Source organism: Tursiops truncatus, chromosome 20 (genome assembly GCF_011762595.2).
Source record: "Tursiops truncatus isolate mTurTru1 chromosome 20, mTurTru1.mat.Y, whole genome shotgun sequence".
NCBI classification, from domain to species: domain Eukaryota; kingdom Metazoa; phylum Chordata; class Mammalia; order Artiodactyla; family Delphinidae; genus Tursiops; species Tursiops truncatus.
In genome coordinates, this window is record NC_047053.1 from 50,592,370 (window position 1) to 50,611,024 (window position 18,655).

The 18,655-nt window shown below is 56.0% G+C and overlaps 1 protein-coding gene across 2 annotated transcripts in view; it reads left to right on the top strand.

Moving 5' to 3' along the window:
• UBE2O (ubiquitin conjugating enzyme E2 O) overlaps window positions 1-18,655 on the top strand; it is a 56,453-nt gene that overhangs the window by 28,622 nt on the left and 9,176 nt on the right. Inside the window, exons 1-6 of one of the 2 annotated variants that reach the window (XM_033848583.2) lie at window positions 9,623-14,219; window positions 14,446-14,505; window positions 14,633-14,743; window positions 16,723-16,820; window positions 17,559-17,622; window positions 18,290-18,433. In XM_033848583.2, the coding sequence (XP_033704474.1) occupies window positions 14,494-14,505; window positions 14,633-14,743; window positions 16,723-16,820; window positions 17,559-17,622; window positions 18,290-18,433 (429 nt within the window). In that variant the 5' untranslated portion in view covers window positions 9,623-14,219; window positions 14,446-14,493. Of the gene's footprint in view, window positions 1-9,622; window positions 14,220-14,445; window positions 14,506-14,632; window positions 14,744-16,722; window positions 16,821-17,558; window positions 17,623-18,289; window positions 18,434-18,655 lie in introns of those variants that run through there. The other variant, XM_033848582.2, reaches the window with a different exon arrangement.

The window sequence follows — 18,655 nt, forward strand, 5'->3', positions numbered from 1 at the left end:
TTAGTGTATCTCAGTGGTGCTGATTACTGCCATCCTTAGGAGAGCAGAACATGCTCACCTTCCATGCTCTGGTGGCTTAGATGACGACGACACTGGCATTTCAGTCTTTGGAGGGGTTGTGACCGTGCAGGCCCGAGCTGAGTCTACAGTGCCAGTAGGTGTTTCCTCCTCACCTCTCTCCAGTGGGTGGTGGTGAGGCCTTTCCACTTTCCCAGCCGTGCCAGTTACCACGACTCAGCCCAGAAGCCGACTGCTAAGTATTTGTGCTTCATTTTGTTAGAAATCTTTGCTCAGAAGGCTGGCTACCTGATCCCTTCCTGACCTAATTCTAGTGACATGGGGTGACTGAGAAAAGGAAGATGTGACTGTCGAGGTTGGCACTGGGGAGTGGCGGGGCCAGCCTGTCTGCGTGGCTCTCAGTGACTGTGGCATCCACGGTGGGGATCAGGCAGGTCCAGAGGGCTGTCAGCAGTTTGGGACCAGCTGGCTGTTAAGACCATCACTCGGTGATGCGAGACCCTGGCTCGCTCTCCATCCCGGGGGTCTCGTGTCTCTTCCTCCTTGGCTTCCTGTGCCTTCGTCAAGCTCCTGCTTCCGGGGTGGGGGGCAGGCAGGGGATGTTTGCAGCACCCACCCCGGTTTGTCTCGGAAAGATGTAGTTTTGGAATTGAGGAAAGCAGAGGACCAACATGGTTCTGACACGGTCATTCTGGGGAGGGTCGTGAAGCTCCCGCCCCTCTGGTGTGGATCCCCCTTACCTGCCTGGGGGTGGCTCAGGGAACGGGTGGGGTGGGGGCTCTGGGCCCACAGGTATGATGAAAACAAAGCTGCGTGGGGAGATGAGCCACCCTGCTCCCACAGCCCACCTCAGTGAGAACCTGACCCCTGAGCAAGGACTCGGCCTCGGACCAGGGGTCTGGTGTGTTATTTGTACTGTCTTTTCCTCCCGTATTTGCATTTTTAAAAATAACAGTGCTGAGTGGATCCCTTTCGGTGTGAGTCAGCTTCAGAAGGTGGGGTGCGTTCTGCAGAGAGTGTGCCCATTGATTAGCAGCTGATTCTCAGTTTGGGAGCGTGGACCGCGGGAGCCGCAGACGTTCTGGGTGGAGATAAGGCTCGGCGTCATGAGCCACTGCGGGAATGAGTCCCCAGCTCTCTGCTGACCAGAGGTGACATCGTTTTGAAGATGCTGTCATTTTTCTGTGGGTGTGAAGAGAGGAAGGTGAAGAACAGGGAGCGGGAGCGTCTGTGAGCCGAGGTCCTCGTGGTCGTCTTGGAGGCTGTGCATCAGGCAGTGACTCGCCTTCCTGCCAGGGCAGTTCTTTCTCAGACTCGGAGTTCTTACAGGAGAGAAGAGCCACATCTGATGCTCCAGCTCCGTCCCGTCCAGTAACCCAGCTCTAAAAATCACGTTTCTTGTGGCCGCAGCATGGGCCTAGGAGCTGCCTTCCTGCCTGGAAGTCTTTATGGTGGGAAAACCGTGTCCCCCAGGTGTCCGGGGATGTGTACTGGCAGGTTCTGCTCTTTGCCACCTAGGCAGCAGCTGGCCTGGGTCAGGTCACAGGGCTCTTGGTCAGCAGGGTCTGGGGCTTTGTTCTTGGTGTCTGTCTGGAAGCTGACCTAGACCAGGGTCTGGGCCACCTGAGCAGAGGTCAGAGTTGGGGCCACATCGTTTAGGGCACCTGGTGCCTGTGTGTCTGTTCAAGGGCTGAACCGCAGGAGGAGTGTGTCAGGGATACTGAGGGCCGGGTATGAGCTGAACCTCACTTTGTTCATTATTTTAATCCACCTTGCTTTTTTGCATCTTGATCCCCAGATTTTTATCTTTAAATTTTTTAAAAATTAAAAACAAATGTCCCGAGGCTTCCCTGGTGGCGCAGTGGTTAAGAATCCGCCTGCCAATGCAGGGGACACGGGTTTGAGCCCGGGTCCGGGAAGGTCCCACATGCCGCGGAGCAACTAAGCCCGTGCGCCACAACTACTGGGCCTGCGCTCTAGAGCCCGCGAGCCACAGCTACTGAAGCCCGCGCACCTAGAGCCCGTGCTCCGCAACAAGAGAAGCCACAGCAATGAGAAGCCCGCACACCGCAACGAAGAGCAGTCCCCGCTCTCCGCAACTAGAGAAAGCCTGCGTGCAGCAATGAAGACCCAAAGCAGCCAAAAATGAATAAATAAAATTAAAACAAAGAAAAAACAACAAAAAACACAAATGTCCCTAGTAGTCCTGTTTTGTTTTAGAAGAAAGGGAAGCATACTGGTTGAAGCAGAGCTGTTTTAACCAGGCTGGTTATCTGACTCGCCCAGCGAATGTTAAGAGATAGATTCCTGGCTTCACCCAGAGATTCGTTCAGTAGGTTTGGGGTTAAAAAAAAAAAATCAGGAATGTGTTTTGTTTTTTGTTTTTTGGCGGTACGCGGGCCTCTCACTGTTGTGGCCTCTCCCGTTGCGGAGCACAGGCTCTGGACGCGCAGGCTCAGCGGCCATGGCTCACGGGCCCAGCCGCTCCGCGGCATGTGGGATCTTCCCGGACCGGGGCACAAACCCGCGTCCCCTGCATCGGCAGGCGGCCTCTCAGCCACTGCACCACCAGGGAAGCCCAGGAATGTGTATTTTTGAAAGAGTTCTGAGGGTTCTGATAGTTGCAGTAAAGTCTAGTCCTCCTCCCAAGGGGCCTGTCGAGGCTGCCTCCGTTCTTCTTCATAATCTTTTGCTGTTTCCACACTGATGAGTTACATATCTAGACTCCTCCACTCTGTCTTTATGGGGCCATCGGGTGGTTTCCATCAGTTGCCCTTCAAGACCAAACATAGTGGTGTGTGTCGGCCAAAACGCTACCTTGCAGTTGCTGATTTCAGGGCTTGGTGTCTAGAGGTGGGCGTCCAATAGTTCAAATACATTTTGATCTCTTACTTTCAGGAAGTGTGTCCTCCTTCAGATTTGTGATAATATGAATTCTGCCTGAGAAGTCCTTCTATGTCGGACCTAGAGGAGCCCGGAGGAAGGAAGGAAGGAAGGAATGAAGTTTCATGCTTAATCGTACAGAAAAGAGAATCAGGCCAGGGTCTTGCGTGCTGGTGTCTGTTCACTGATCACCCCCTCTCCCCAGACGGCTCAGGGGTGCCGTGGGGCAGCGGGGCTGGCCTGGTGCCAGGAGGCGGACTGGGGAGAGGCTCACTTGGTGCGTGCCAGCCCTGTGCCCACTCCCGGCACATCGTTTCCAGGACCCTCCTCCTGAGGGGGCTGTGAGGCCCAGGTGAAGTCTGTGAGGCGCTCGGACACTCCTTACCCTTCCCTCCCTCCCTCCCTCCAGGCTTACCGGGGCCTGAGAGCGCCTCCTGCTGGCCCCCTGGCCTGTGCAGTACCACCTCCTCCGATCACACCTCCTCCAGGCAGGCACCTTAGTGCCACCCCGCCATCCAGCTGAGCGCACCCTCTCCCACGCGCTCTGGTTCTCTCTTGGCTGTATCTGCTCATCGCTGAGGTGGGTGTGTCTGCAGTCATTAAGAGGGGAGGAGAATTTTGACCATATAAGAAGGTGGTAATTTGCATACTATAAGATTTGCTGTGGTTTTCCTGAAATAGCTCCCCGATTCTAAAATCCTTTCAATTTGTAAAAGACTTTTTAGTAATGACATCTAGCTCAAGAGGCACCTGTGCGTTAATTTTTTAAAAATAAATTTATTTATTTATTTGTTTTTATATTTGGCTGCATTGGGTCTTCGTCGCTTGCGCAGGCTTTCTCTGGTTGCGGCGAGCAGGGCCTACTCTTGGTTGCAGTGTGCGGGCTTCTCATTGCGGTGGCTTCTCTTGTTGCAGAGCACGGGCTCTAGGCGCGCAGGCTTCAGTAGTTGTGGCACGTGGGCTCAGTAGTTGTGGCGCACGGGCTTAGTTGCTCCGAGGCATGTGGAATCTTCCCGGGCCAGGGCTCGAACCCGTGTCCCTTGCATTGACAGGCAGATTCTTAACCACCGCGCCACCAGAGGAACCCCGTACGTTAATTTTTGCATCTTGTTTCTGTCTTTGTAGATGTTATTTTGTGTACTTGTTTTCTCCAGCTGAGCTCTAAGTTCCTGGGGAGAGAAACTGTCAGGGGCCTCGTCCAGGCTTTGCCCTGGTGCTCCTGTCCCGGGGCCTTCTCAGGCCGTGTGCACCAGCGCCATCTTTTCCTTTCAGCCGCCCCCCTTGGGGGTCTGTGGGGATTCACTTTGCAAATGGAATACCCACGTGGCCCCTCTGCAGGGACAGGTGCTGGGCAGGTAGACTCCAGGGCTTCTGGAGACGTTGCAGGGGATGAGCTCTGGAGCTGGAAGGGCCCAGAGCTTGTCCAGCCCAGGGCTGCCCATGCCAGATGATGCCCAGGGAGGTGACAGGACTTAGCGCATGCAGCTGGGGAGTGGCAGCACCGTGGCCTCTGCAGGACCTGGCTGTTGGGCTGTATGGCCAGCTGCAGCCTCGTCTCACTGTGCCTGCAGGAATGGAGGGGTGCGTCCTCCCAGCCTCAGGGATTCTGCTTTTTCATGGTCAGTCAGGTTTTTAGGACTTAACGGTCAAACCAAGAGGTAATAGCGGCCCCCAGGAGCCATTTGGTCTGTGCCAGAGTTGCCAGGCCAGTTGGTGCCTGAGTGATACCCTGTACCCTAGGATGGGGATCCATTTCATGCCTTGAAATAGTAACCACAGGTGTTTGAGGAACAAGCAGAGGTTGGTGTGGGTTCAGGAGGCTGTGTTTCTTCCTCATGGGGTCCCTTATAGTTGAGAGTGGGCTTGACCTGCCCCACTGGACTCAGATATAGTCCCTTTTAGCTATTTCTCCTCCTCCCTTACTGCCTTTAAAATGCCAGTCAGAGTAACCAGGATTTGGAGATATGTATCAAAATCCCTTTAGGAACTTTTTCAGAATGCCTGTTTTCAGAATACCATCCTGGGGACTGTGGGCAGTGAGCCTGGGATGGGGCCCTCCTTCCATCTTGATGCCCCTCTGTTAAGAGCCACTGTTACGTGAGGACGAGGTGATGTGCACGTGGGTCACCTGGAGACCTTGTTGACCTGTGGATTCTAAGGCAGCTGGGCTGGGCCTGGGAGTCTGCATTTTCAGCAAGATCCAGGACGATGCCCTGGAGTAGAAAGGGCCGTGCAGAGGGTCACGCCCGCCAGATGAGGAAGGACACTAGCAGATCCAGGGCTCTGGAATCCCGGCGCCAGGTGGCCTGGGGCAGGTCACTTAACCTCTCCGAGCCTCCAGCCTCCTCTGTGGCACGAGAGCTACCAGAGCAGTACCTCCACGTGGGGCTTTTCCCTGCACAGTGCGGGCTCCATAAAGGTCTATTCGTGGGATTACCAGCCTGGGTCATTGTTCTGTGAACTCACCTGCCATCAGACACGTGGGGCTTAGGGTGGGGGTCTGGAAGGCAGTGTTGGGCTCTGTCTGCACCTGGACCGTGGGCTTGCTCTCTGCTTACTCCCGGGGATGGATGCCCGGCAGCCCGGCCACGAGAAGAGACAGGACGTCATGCTGTTTACTTTCTACCTTTTAGTCATGCCTCTTGAGGAGGGAGGCCTTCTCAGTCTAAAGCTGCCTGTCTGTACCCTCCTTTCTCATCCGGGAGTCCTGGGCTGTTTTGTCCTTTTTAGAGCCAGGTTGATAAGCCCAGGGCCAAGACACTGGGTGTAGTGCTGGGTTCTTTCTCCACGCCAGCTCTTGCCACTGGAACGCATGTGCTGCCCCCAAACACTGCAGCATCTGCAGAGACCCAGCTCTGCTGCCTGGGCTCCAGCTGGCCTGGCGCCAGGCACAGCTCCCTGGTCCTTCCCCCTCACTGAGCAGGCGGTTGGACTCAGTCCCCTTTCTCTGTCCCCTTGGGCAGGCTGTGCCTCTGGACCATTTCAGCAAGCTGGCAAGCCGCAGCTGCAGTTTCCAAGCAGGGATGCAGTCATGCTGCATTGCCGGCCCTGATGACAGGCTTCGGGACTGTGGTGTGCCGTCAGAGAGAGGGGCCCCTGGAGACAGGGCTACCCCTGGGGGTTGAGAGTACAGAGGCCTGGCCAGTTGTCATCTGCAGGGGGCGGGGGGTGGCGTCCCTTGCCTGTGTCTCTGATGCACATTTCCTTTGCAGCCTGGCCCTTCCCGCCTTCCCCCACCTGCCATTTGGAAGCAGAAATCTTTGTCTCTCTACCCAGCTTGGCAGTGTATTTACTTGTATAAATGTTTTCAGGTATTTTCATTTTGTCTCCCCCATCTAAATGTAAGTTCTGTAAAGCCAGGACACGTACCTATGTGTTTGTATTCTTGTCTCATTCTGAATCTATGGAAAACACTAAAGAACTATTGAATTGATTGACCCCAGTCTTTGGTTTTAGCAGAGCTTCTGTTGAATGGTTTCTGTAGCACGTGATTGACAGAATTTTCCAGTTAGGGGCACCGGCGTTTGTCTTTTCTTCCACTGCCCAGCCATTTCCAGCTCTCCTCCTCCCCCCGGCATGTGAGGCCCTCTGGCCATTGGTGTTTGCTGGTAAAACCTTCGATCCTCAGGTGGGCAGTTTGCTGATGGCTGGATTTTTAGGGACTCAGTCACATGATGGTCAACTGCTCTGAGAAAGTCATTACACTGGCATTCGCTAGACTCACTGGCCAGTCATATCCCCAAATCCATTCAGAACTGGAAGCTGGAAGAGGAGCCCAGCTCCAACCCACAGTTAGTACCATTTCCTGCCACTCCCAGGTTCACTCTTCTGAAGGCCAACTTACTGACGTTTTAGGTAATGTCAGAAAGAGTTAAAAGTTCCGCACTCCCACGGTATCTGTGTGTGAACGTTTAGATCCTAGGGTTTTTGATTGTTTTCTTGTTTTGGGCTAGATCTAGACCAGCTTCTGATGAGAAGAGAGGTCTCGCTCCGCTTGTAACTGGCTGAAACCCTAGCCAGAGGGAGCCAGCAGAGCAGGTAGGCAGGGTGGGGCCCTCAGACTTCTTGAAAGTGACCCGCCATAGAACATATTATATACATCGTGACCCAGGACACATGTATGTTATAGACGCACCTGGAAAAGTGTTCTCAGAACAGTACCTCGGGGCTTCACTGCTGGCGCAGTGGTTGGGAACCCGCCTGCCAATGCAGGGGACACGGGTTCGAGCCCTGGTCTCGAAGATCCCACATGCCGCAGAGCAACTAAGCCCGTGTGCCACGACTACTGAGCCTGCGCTCTAGAGCCTGCGAGCCACAACTACTGCAGTCCACGTGCCACAACTATTGAAGCCTGCGCACCTAGAGCCCGAGCTCTGCAACAAGAGAAACCACCGCAGTAAGAAGCCCACGCGCCGCAACGAAGAGTAGCCTGCCGCAACGGGAGAAAGCCTGTGTGCAGCAACGAAGACCCAACAACGAAGACCCAATGCAACCAAAAATAAAATAAATTAAAAAAACGGTACCTAGCCTTCCTGTGTGTGATACACCCAGTGTTGGCCACGACCCACTAAATTGATCTCATAACCCGCTAATGGGTCACAGCCCTCAGTTTGAAAAACGCTGCTTGGGAATTCCGTGATGGTCCAGTGGTTGGGATTCTGCAGTTTCACTGCCGAGGGCCTGGGTTCAATCCCTGGTCGGGGAACTGGGATCCCTCTGGCCGACTGGCACGGCAAAAAGAAAAAAAAAAGAAAGAAGGAAAAACACTGCTCTAGGGAGCATTCCATTCTAGGATTTCCAAGGCTTTTTCAGAATTCTGCACTGTGGGATAAACTTCCCAATCTGGCATCTTAGCTTCTCTGGCCTCCAAATTGTATTTGCATCGGAGGGAGGGAGTTAATATCCCTGGGCCTGCCCTTCCCCTTTCCCCACCCATCTCTGTGCCAGATCCTTCTAAATTCCTTAAAGACTGTGTACATTCCTTATTTTACATTTGTATTCTTCTCTAGCCTTGAATCTATAGGAAGCACTAAAAAAAATTTCCATGACCTCAGTCCTAGGATTAGCAAAGTTCCTATTGAATGGCTTCCTCTATTCTCACCCCCTAGACTGAGCTGGGCTTCTCAGCCAGTGACTGGCATGTCCCCCATTCCATCCTGGCTTGGAGTGCAGCTGGGTGGCCACCGCAGTGAGCTGGGGTGCTTGCAGCCAAGCAGACCAGGGGCCGCGGGACTGGGGCCTCCTTCAGCATCTGCGACCCCGGCTGAGGGAGTGAGAGGGGCTGGTTAGGAGGCGCTGAAGTCTCCCCACCCCACCCCACATTGACCACTGTCCCAGCTCTAGCTGTATGAGAGGTGGGAGGCATGGTGTTTCTCAGATTCTTTTTACCCCTTGGGAAGTAGCAGGCCTTTAGAAATTTCCAGCACTGGCCTCACCTCATTACATTCCTTTCAGGAATCCGTTCTTTGAGTCCTGGCCTAGGTAAACAGCCTCATCTCCCGAGTGTCTGCTGGCCCTGGCACTCCTCTTTCCTCTCCCTCCCCAGGAAGGGCCTGGCTCAGGCCACTAAACACTGCCCAAACCGGGGGCCACAGCAAGCCATCCCCCATCGCCCACTCACTTCCCAGGGGCACGGTGTGGGACTGGCAGCCAGCTCGTCCTGCGACCCGAGGCTGTGGGTGCTGGTACGCCCATTGTCAGTCCCCCAGGGAAGACTGTGCGGCTTTCTTGCTGTGGGTCCCAAGGACACCCGCCTCTCCTCCCCTGTGTTTTGGCCTTGCCGGAGTTTGACAGGAGATGGCAGTGGCGGGCGGGTGGCTTCCAGCCTTGACGCAGACGCTCGGCCCCTTTAATGGCCCTCCTTTGCCCATTGTTGGACTTCCTGCCTCTTCCCCCCTCACGCTGGGAGCCCTGTTAGTGGATACTGATCTTAGGGACCAGGTGTGAAGCCTGCTTTTTTCCTAAGGTGGGTGCTCAGCCCCCACTGAGCAGGCCAGCCCTTAGGGCCACCCAGTCTTACAGGATGTGACGTTCAAATCCACTTTAAAGTAACTTCTTGTTTCAGCTTCCTTGTACTTTGAACCGGTTGATCAGCCTCAGTTTGCCTTTTTCTGTCCTTGGAACATTTTTATGTGGCGCATTAGGTTCAGTGGAGAGCAGTGTTGGGAATGAGGGTCTAAGACCAGGAGCTGCGGGACCAGCTCGTCATTCCTGCTGTGCCGTCAGTGCTCGGCGTCAGAGCTGCAGCTCAGGGAAGCAGTGTGCGCCTCGGGCAGCCCGGGGGGCAAGGGGCAGAGAGTGGGCCTCCTGGCCAGGGCAGAGCTCCTTGGAGCTCAAATGGGGGTGGGACGGAAGTGCTCAGCCCCCGTGCCATGTTGCCTTCCCCCAGCAGTGTCCCCCCTCCTCCCTTGGCCACTGAATTGCTTTCCCACTTGGAGCACCTCCTTAGCTCAAACTTCAGAAAGGGTCTGGAGAGTGATCCCTTCCCCCTCCTCTGGTCTCAGCACCACCAGGCTCTCCTGGGAACAGCCTCAGGGCTCCTCAGCCTCAGCACTGCTGATGCTCTGGGCCGGATCAGTCTCTGCTGTGGGGGGCTGTCCTGAGCACTGTTGGATGTTTAACAGTGTCCCTGGCCTCTAACCACCAGGAACCGGCCCCCACCCACCCACCCACCCCCCAGCTGTGACAGCCAAGCGTGTCTCCAGACATTACAGATGTCCTCTGGGGGGCAGAGTTGCCCCCAGTTGAGAACCACTGGGCTACCTGGTCACCCTGCCCTGCTCAACAGCCAGATGACGCTTTTAACGTGACCCCCCCCTCCCCGGCTCAGAGACCTGCAGGAGCTCCCGTCACTCAGGATGGACTCTCAGGTCCTTCCCTGGTGCTTTTTCTCTGAGGCCCGAGACGCCTGGCCTCGCCTCCTGTTCCTTGCTGCTCTGTCGCAGCCCTGCTGGCCTCTGCTGGGCGTCAAACATCCAGTCAGGGCGGCTCTTCTGTCTGCTTGGAAAGCTCACTCCCTTAATACACTCAGATCTCTGGTCACATGTCACCTTGGAGCGGCCTTTCCTGGTCACCCTCTCAAAATAAATAACTTGCTCCCCTCCCGTTTCCAGCCTGTCCCCCACACGCCCTGGGTAGTGCCTTGGTTTTCTGTATGGCACATAGCACCACCTGACCTCTGTCTGTGTGCCTGTCTGTCTGTCTGTCTCTCTGCTGCACTAGAATGGAGGCTGAGTCAGAGCGGGACTTATCTCACCAGTGCCTGTCCTCCCTGAAGCCTGGCTCTCTTCCTCCAGAGCAGGTGCGGGAATCCTCGCTATGCGGGGCAGGTGTGTTGTTTGCTACTCCTGTTTCCAGAGGAGGCAGTGGAAGCAAAGGATGTGGGTTCTCGGATTCCACCAGGCACGTCCCACAGACATGTCACAAAAGCGTCCAAGCACAGGGAGTTATACCCAATCTCTTGTAATAACCTGTAACGGAATATAATCTGCAAAGAACCCACAAAAACAAATCGCTGTGCTGTACACTTGAAACTAACACAATATTGTAAATCAACTATACGTCAATTTAAAAACATGTTAAAAGTCTCCAAAGTAATGCATGTTCGTTTTGGTTTTTTTTTTTTGCGGTACATGGGCCTCTCACTGTTGTGGCCTCTCCCGCTGCGGAGCACAGGCTCCGGACGCGCAGGCTCAGCGGCCATGGCTCTCGGGCCCAGCCGCTCCGCGGCATGTGGGATCTTCCCGGACCGGGGCATGAACCCGTGTCCCCTGCATCGGCAGGCGGACTCCCAACCACTGTGCCACCAGGGAAGCCCGATGTTCGTTTTTAAAACCACCTGTAGCCCCTCTTCACTCAGACACTTTAACATTTTGGTGTGTTACCTTTCTTGTCTTGCTTTTTTTTGTTATTCAGAAACCTCTGATAGCTACAGCTCTCCCTCAAGAAATGTTAAACAACAGTTCACCACCTCAGAGGTTGTTCAGAATTCTAGAACCAATAATGACAGTTAAAATCTATCCACCTTCCACCTCAGATCCCACGCTGGTAACAGTTTTTTAAAAACTGCGTCCAGGGTGCGCCTAGCAAAAAACGTGGCTCCGTTTCATGACTTAGTTTCACTTTACAATCTGGCGTTTTCCTGGAGCAGGCACAGCGCCCTCTGGTGTTAGCCTCCAGTGTCTGGTGCCTGTGGTCTGGGTGCCTGATCTCTCAAGGGTGGGAGGAGCAGAGGCGGGCGGGCTGCTGAGACCCGGTAGTGTCTCCCACCTGGCGGCCTCGGCGGGCGCTCAGGGCCCTGATCCGCAGGCAGAGGCCACCGCAGCCGCCTGCCATGTGCCCCAGAAGTGAATAGAGCAGTTGTTGCTTTTATAACCAGGAGAAGAATTGCTGTCTTTCAGAGGGTGTGGACCTGCCAGAAATGTGTTTTACTCTGTCCCTATCTCTGCTGCTCTGGGGAGGAGGAGCTTTTTCTGTGGTTAAGCGAATGGACTCGAGCTAGACTGCCTGAGTTGAAGTCCCAGCGGCACCACTTAGGAGCCGTGTGACCATGAACACGTGACTTATTTTCTCTTTGTCTCAGTTTACTTATCTGTAAAGACAATGACAGTATGCTTATTTCGTGGAGTTGAGGATTTCTCCGGTTAAAACACGTGAAGTGCTAGAAAACTGCATGGAGTGTAATACACACCAGCTGTGCTGTCGCTGTGAGGAGAGGCTTCCAGAGCAGGGGTTCTGAAAGCCTTCGAGATGCAGGGAGCATGTGTCTGGAACAGGGAGAGGCGAGGAGGACGTGGGTAAGCGCTGTCGTGTGGGAGATGCTCAGCTGGAGCGGCTGGCGGATGTGAAAGGAGCAGTGCCCAGTGTGGTGGGACATGGGCACCTGGGAGGGAAGCTTGTGAAAGAGCATGAAGAGGCTTGCAAGTCATCCTTGCCCTCCCAGGCGTCTTGTTCTCATTTTCTGGAATTCCCAAGGAAAAGAAATGTAGCCAGAGGAACTTCCCTGGTGGCGCAGTGGTTAAGAATCCGCCTGCCAATGCAGGGGACACGGGTTCTATCCCTGTCCGGGAAAATCCCACATGCCGTGGAGCAACTAAGCCCATGCGCCACAACTACTGAGCCTGCGCTCTAGAGCCCGCGAGCCGCAACTACTGAGCCCACGTGCCTAGAGCCCATGCTCCACAACAAGAGAAGCCACCGCAATGAGAAGCCCGTGCATCGCAATGAAGAGTAGCCCCCGCTCGCCGCGACTAGAGAAAGTCCGTGTGCAGCAACGAAGACCCAACGCAGCCAAAACAAATTAATTAATAAATTAAAAGAAAAAAAAAGAATGTAGCCAGAATAGTGGCCCCTGCACCCCTCCGTCCTCCCTGCCACACCGCTCTGCTCTACACTGTCATTGTCATTGTCACGCGAGATCAGAAGAGCCTGGAGACCCAGCTTCAGGGTGGAAGGGAGTCAGGCTCGGGCAAGAGGCCAAGCGCAGGTCAGGAGAGCCACATCCGGGGACACGCTGGCTCACCAGGCCCCCTCCCGGGAACTCGGGGACCTGCCTGCCCCACAGCCTCGCAGAGGTTCTACAGAGGGAGGAGGGAGAAAACCCACCCCTGTCCCTGCCGTGACAGCTTTCACTGGCTGTGTTGTTCCTGCTTCGGCCTCAGAGCAGGGGCCTCAGTTTCCCGTACCCCCTTGGGGGCAGCGAGGCTGGGCTGTGTCCCATCAAAGACTGTGCTGATTTAGGGTCTGCACCTGGGCCACTCCCTTCCTTTCCTGGCAGCTCTCTCGGGGACTGACACAGACGCCGAGGTTGGGATGATGTGCAGACTCAACTTGGGTCTCTCCTCAGGGTCCCGGAGCCCGCGAGGCAGCCTGTGCCCGCAGCCGCAGCTGCCCCAAGCATGGCGTCACCTCCCGCCCCATGCAGCACTGTCCATCTCCCAGTGGATTTCCCCTCACTGCAACTTCTGGTTTCCATGGCAACTTGGAAAGACCTGCAGTTGTGGCTTTTGCAAGTCTAAAATGAGAGCAGAGGTTTGAGATAGGGTGGGACAGCACTGAAAATACCTGTCCCACCCAGGGATTTGGGCCCAGAGGGTTACAGGATGGGAGGTTCTTTGAATTAGAAAAATGGCACTGTCATCCCAGCACACCCTTAGCAGAGCTCCACGTGGCCCCTTGCAGCCTCCTGGGATCTTGGATCCTGAGCTCAGGGTCTTCAGCCTGCGCCTAGGGGGCAGCGGAGGCAGGTGGAGTGATCACAGCACTTAGCGTTGGCTGAGCCCTTCTGTGGGCCAGGCGCCTGGTGGCCGTCTGTGCTTTCACTGCCTCGTTAATCCTCTGAGCCACTCATCCCACCTTCTACACGAGCGCTTCGCGAGGCTGCTTTGCAAGGCTGCAGCGCCAGCGCAGGTGAGTGTCCGGTGTGCTTAACTCCGGGGCTCCCTCTCATCTGGAACACGGGCTTGTGTCCCTGGAGGAGCATCTCTGTCACCTGTTGATGGCGGGCCCATTGCTTCCCCTTTACTTTTTTTTAAAGTCATATCCCACTAATAGCAGGGTTTGCTTTAGTCGTTGCCAGGATTTCGGTGCCCTTAAGCGCGTGTCTCCCTTCTCAGTTCTCCTCCCGTGAGGTCGCCGTTCCAGGCCCCACGTTCTGCGGTGGAGTCACCTTGAGTGTTCGGTTGGGTGTCTGAGGGAGCAGCTCTTCCATCCCCCTAGTTTGGGGTCTTGGAGGTGCCTGAGCCAGGGAGGTGGGCAGCCACACAGAGATGCGCTGGTTCCCAGGACTCAGTGAAGAACTGCAGGGGAGCGGCCCCAGGTTTGGGGAGCCAGCAAGGAAGGTGCACTGGCCCAGTGGAGAAGCGTCTCCCGCCTGGGCTGCTGTGGGGCATCCGGTGCCCGGCAGGGGGAGGGGCTTTGTCATGGAGGGATGGGTCAGTGCTTGCTGCGCGGTTGGCCAGGCTCCAGAAGCCGGCGTCCCGAGAGTCCAGAGTCGGTTACTCAGCAGCTTGCAGTCCTCTGCGGGGCAGTCGATAACGAGCAGGCTGTGACTGGCGGGGCAGGATGGCCCAGATTAGAAGGTGGTGAGGCTGATAGCGGCTTCAGGGTGACCCTCGGCCCAGTGTCACACTCCTCCTGCAACCCACCCTGCTCAGCACTCGGCAGCAGGGGTGCAGGGCAGGCAGAAGCTGGAAAAAGGATTCCACTCACAGCAAAATGTTTGGCTCTCTGCAGAATGGGCTGTTAAATCTTTCATTTACAATGAGGCCTTACGTGGTTTGTCATGTAGCCACTTTTCAGCGTGACCAGAGTTACCGCTGGTGAGCACGGTGTTTGCCTTTGGTGCGGGAGGTCGCACCTGGCGTGCTGTCCGCTGATCCAGGTGCTGTTGGAGGGGCGCATGGGGTTTGGCAAAGCCGAGCTCTGGGCTTAGGGTTTGTGCGCTTAGCTATACGTATGCTACGCTTCACTAAGAGGTAGGGAGGAGACTGTATCCTGTAGGTGATTTTGGGGGCCGTGCTCTGACACCTGTGCTCTCTGTTCCAGTTGAAACTAGAGGACCGCTCCGTGGTGCCCCGGGATGTGGTCCGGCACATGCGCTCCACTGTGAGTCCCGCGTCCCACTTGGTGGGGCAGGGTTGGGGGCGGGGGTGGCCTGGGGCATGTCCTGGCCGGGTCTGCCGGGTGGCCCCGCGGGGCGCCTGCCGGGACCTGGATGCCTTCTCCCCCGCAGGACAGCCAGTGTGGCACGGTGATCGACGTGAACATCGACTGCGCCGTGAAGCTCATTGGCACCAACTGCATCGTCTACCCCGTCAACAGCAAGGACCTGCAGCACATCTGGGTGAGCCCGCCCCGCCTGCCACCCCTGCTGACCTCCCGTCTCGGGGCTCTGGTTCTCTCCGCGGCACCTTTCCAGGCCGGGCGGCCAAGCGCAGCAGTCAGCTCGCTCCCTGCAGCCTGACCATGCTTCTTGTGAGTCAGCCATTGAGACGCGAGGTCAGGACACAGCTTTACGTCTCCAGCAGACTGCTGGTTTCCCTTCTCCTCTAATGCTTTTTTTGGGAACAAATTTCTTTTCAGCTTACTTTTTTAATGATCTCAAACTTACTGAAAAGTTGTAGGTACCTTTATCCCCTGCAACATCCGGGCTCCTTAGCTGGCGACGCTTCGCTGCATTAGCTCCGGCGCCTTTCCTCCCGCCTTCCCCACCTCTCTGTACTCCTCTGTCGCTCTCTCTTTCTCACTCCCCCCACTGCCTTCTCTCCCTCTCTCTCTCCCCTCCCCTTTTCTGAAACGTTTGAAAGCAAACTACAGGTATGATGCTATATGACCCCTAAGTACTACAATGTGTATTTCCCCAAAACAGAAACACTCTGCTGTTTAACCACCATTCAAAGCCCCAAGCAAGGACTTTGACCCAATACTGTCCAATCCACAGACCTCATTCAGTTGTCCCAACAATCTCCTTTTTCCCCTCTGACCCAGGATTCCATCAGGAGCACACACAAGAATTGTCAGCTCTTTGATCTCCCCCAGTCTGGAGAGGTTCCCCACTCTTGCTTTGTCTTCCTTATCCCGGGTGACCCTGAGCGTGGGGCCATCTGACAGTGCCCGTGACCAGCCTGGGGCCCTGCGTTCTTGGCACAACTGCCACGGAAGTGCCGCTGAGCTCTTCGCTGGCCCGGAACGTCCCGCGGCCGCAGGGTGGGGACATTCCGTTTGCTCCCCAGTCGTCTGGGGCTCTGCCATGCCTCCCCACCGTAAAGTCAGCATTCACCCCGTTGGAAGCGATTGTATCAGCTTTGTGGGGAGATATTCCGGGATTGTGTCAATAACCCGGTACTTCTCAAACCCCCGTACATCAGCCTTAGCTTCCATTAACAATTCCCAGCTGAATCGGCCAGCGCTCCGGTGGCTGCTAAATGGGGATTTTATGACTCCATCGTTGCCTACTTGTTTTTATCAGTTTGGCATCTGCTGTATGGAAGAGCTGTACTTTCTGTCCCATTTATTTATTCATTTTTTACATCAGTATGGATGCAGAGATTCCTGTTTTATTCAGTTGGTGATAACCTATTACTGTCATTATTTGTTTTGTTGCTTGAATGATCCCACGTTTGGCCAGTCGGATCCCCTTCAAGCTGACATGTGCGTCCTTTTGACATATCCCCACCATTTTTTTTTAAACACTTTCTTTCCATCTTGTATTTTTTCTCATCCAGCCTAGAGTCAGCTGTTTCTTCAGGGAGCCCTGGTTCCTTTCAGAAAATGGTATTTCAAAAGCCAAGGTCTGATGCACGCTGGGTGTGCTAACCGCTGCTAGGCCCTATTCAGGGCAACACGGGGGAATACATGTATGTGTACATAGGTAGACACACACACACGTCTAAATACGTCCGTGCCTGTTCTGTGTGTGTAAGATGTATGGGTTCGTCTTGATCCTTCCAGCCCCAGTCCAGCTCCTCAGGTCCCTCCTCTCTTGCCCTCCCTGTTCCTGTATCAGTGAGTGCCGTCCCCAGTAGTGAGAGACTTGGCTCTCGATATCCTCAGTTGAGTTATTTATTTGCTTAAATCACTTTACTTATTCGTCTGTATAACCACCCTCCCCAGCCCGCTCTCACTTACGTGTCCTGTGTCCCTGGGACGCCGTCAAGCTTCTGCCTCTGCGTGGGAGGGGAGCTGGGGTGCAGCTGGACTCTCGGGGGAAAGCCTGCTGCAGCAGCTATTAGGTCGGACCTGTCTGTGCGGCCAAGAGGAACTGGTGCCCTGGACACCAGTGTCATCGGCCACCTCTCACGGCCCTGTCCCCCTGATCTGCAGCCCTTCATGTATGGGGACTACATCGCCTATGACTGCTGGCTGGGGAAGGTCTACGACCTGAAGAACCAGATCATCCTCAAGCTGTCCAACGGCGCCAGGTGCGGATCTCCCCGCGGAGGAGCCCGTCCGGGAGGAGCCCGTCCGGCGGGGCGGCCCGGGAAGGGGGGCAGGGGCTGTTGACCTCCCTGCGGAGGAGCCCGTCCGGTGGGGCGGCCCGGGAAGGGGGGCAGGGTCTGTTGACCTCCCTGCAGAGGAGCCCGTCCGGGAGGAGCCCGTCCGGCGGGGCGGCCCAGGAAGGGGGGCAGGGGCTGTTGATCTCCCCGCGGAGGAGCCCGTCCGGTGGGGCGGCCCGCGAAGCGGGGCAGCCCGGGAAGGGGGGCAGGGGCTGTTGTCTCACTTCCTCGAGGGCCGTGCCAGGGCCTGCAGGCTTTCGGGGCCCCGAGTCTCAGGACCTGACCCTGGGCTGGTCTTGTCAGCCCGGCCTGGTTCTCTGGCTCAGTTTCTGGTCTAGGCTGCGCCGTGGCTTCGGGAGAGCCGCATGATCGTTCAGGACACGCGAGAGGAGCTGATGCTTTATTTTAGGCGCCTTAATGGTGGTGAACGCTCAGATCTGGGGGTAGAGTCTTGCTTGTTTTAGGAGAGTTCCTTGTACCAGTGCAGGGGCTGAGGTGTGGGCGGAGGATGAATTGCCTATTTTGGGGGGGGCGGACGTATTGACACCTCTGGACAAGCCCTTTAGATCCTGACCGGCACCACAAGGGGTCCTGGCTGCCTCGCCTCCCCTAAGACTCAGGCACTGTGTCGGGTGCCAACCAAGCCCCTGTGCCCTGTTGCAGGTGCTCCATGAACACAGAGGATGGTGCCAAGCTCTACGATGTCTGCCCGCACGTCAGCGACTCTGTACGTTGGCTCCACCCAAGGATCCTGGGGGGTGGGGGGCCCCTCATCTCATGTTCCTCAGCCCCTGGGCTGTGCAGGAGGGACTTCTCAGCAGAGAGCTTGGAGCTGGCCCAGGCTAACCACTGCTTCTGCGCCGTTGCTTTCCTAGAAAAGGGGCGGTGTGTATCCAAAGGTATAGAAGTTTGGGTGTGGGCAGAAAGCAGTAGGACCTTTCTTTGCATTTTGTTAACTTTGTATCTCATCCTTTTTAAATCTCCTGTTTTCTTAGAGCGTATGCAGTATTTTACTGCAATTGACATCTTAGAACAGTAGTACATGACACAGTTTGTCAATAAGAATACTAGGGGAGTGTGTGTGATTAAGCAGGTTTGGGGACCCCTGTCCTCTGGAGCTTCAGTCCTTACAGTGCCTCCCCTGCACCAGCAGCATTGTTGTGGCCTGAGGGCTTGGAAGCAGAATGGGGCAGACGTGCATTTCAGTAAGATCCCTGGTGACTTGTATGCACCTGAGGTCTGGGAGGTGCTGCTCCGGAGCCTTAGGGGCTGTGGAGCCGGAGGCGCGGGGCCAGCGGGAGCCAGGCACAGAGCAGGGGGTGCGGGTATGGAGAGCGCCCTCCCCTGAGGAGGCAGTGCTCACGGGGACTTTTCTCTGGCCCCCAATCCTGCAGGGTCTCTTCTTTGATGATTCCTACGGCTTCTACCCAGGCCAGGTGCTCATTGGCCCTGCCAAGATCTTCTCCAGTGTCCAGTGGCTGTCAGGGGTCAAGCCCGTGCTCAGCACGAAGAGCAAGTTCCGCGTGTTGGTCGAAGAGGTAGGGGTGGGGGCGGGACGGGGGGGGAGGCCCTGGATCTCCCGCCCCCGCTGCCTCATCTGGGGCGGGGCTGCTCTGAGGACCAAGGGAACCCGGGCCGAGCAAGGTGGGAGGGTGGAGAGTGGCAGGTCCTCTGGGCCCTGACTGGAGGTGAGGAGGCCGCAGTGAGTGACCCCTGGGCTGGGCCTGTTCTGGGGGTGTCCAGACTTGGTGCTGCCCCGT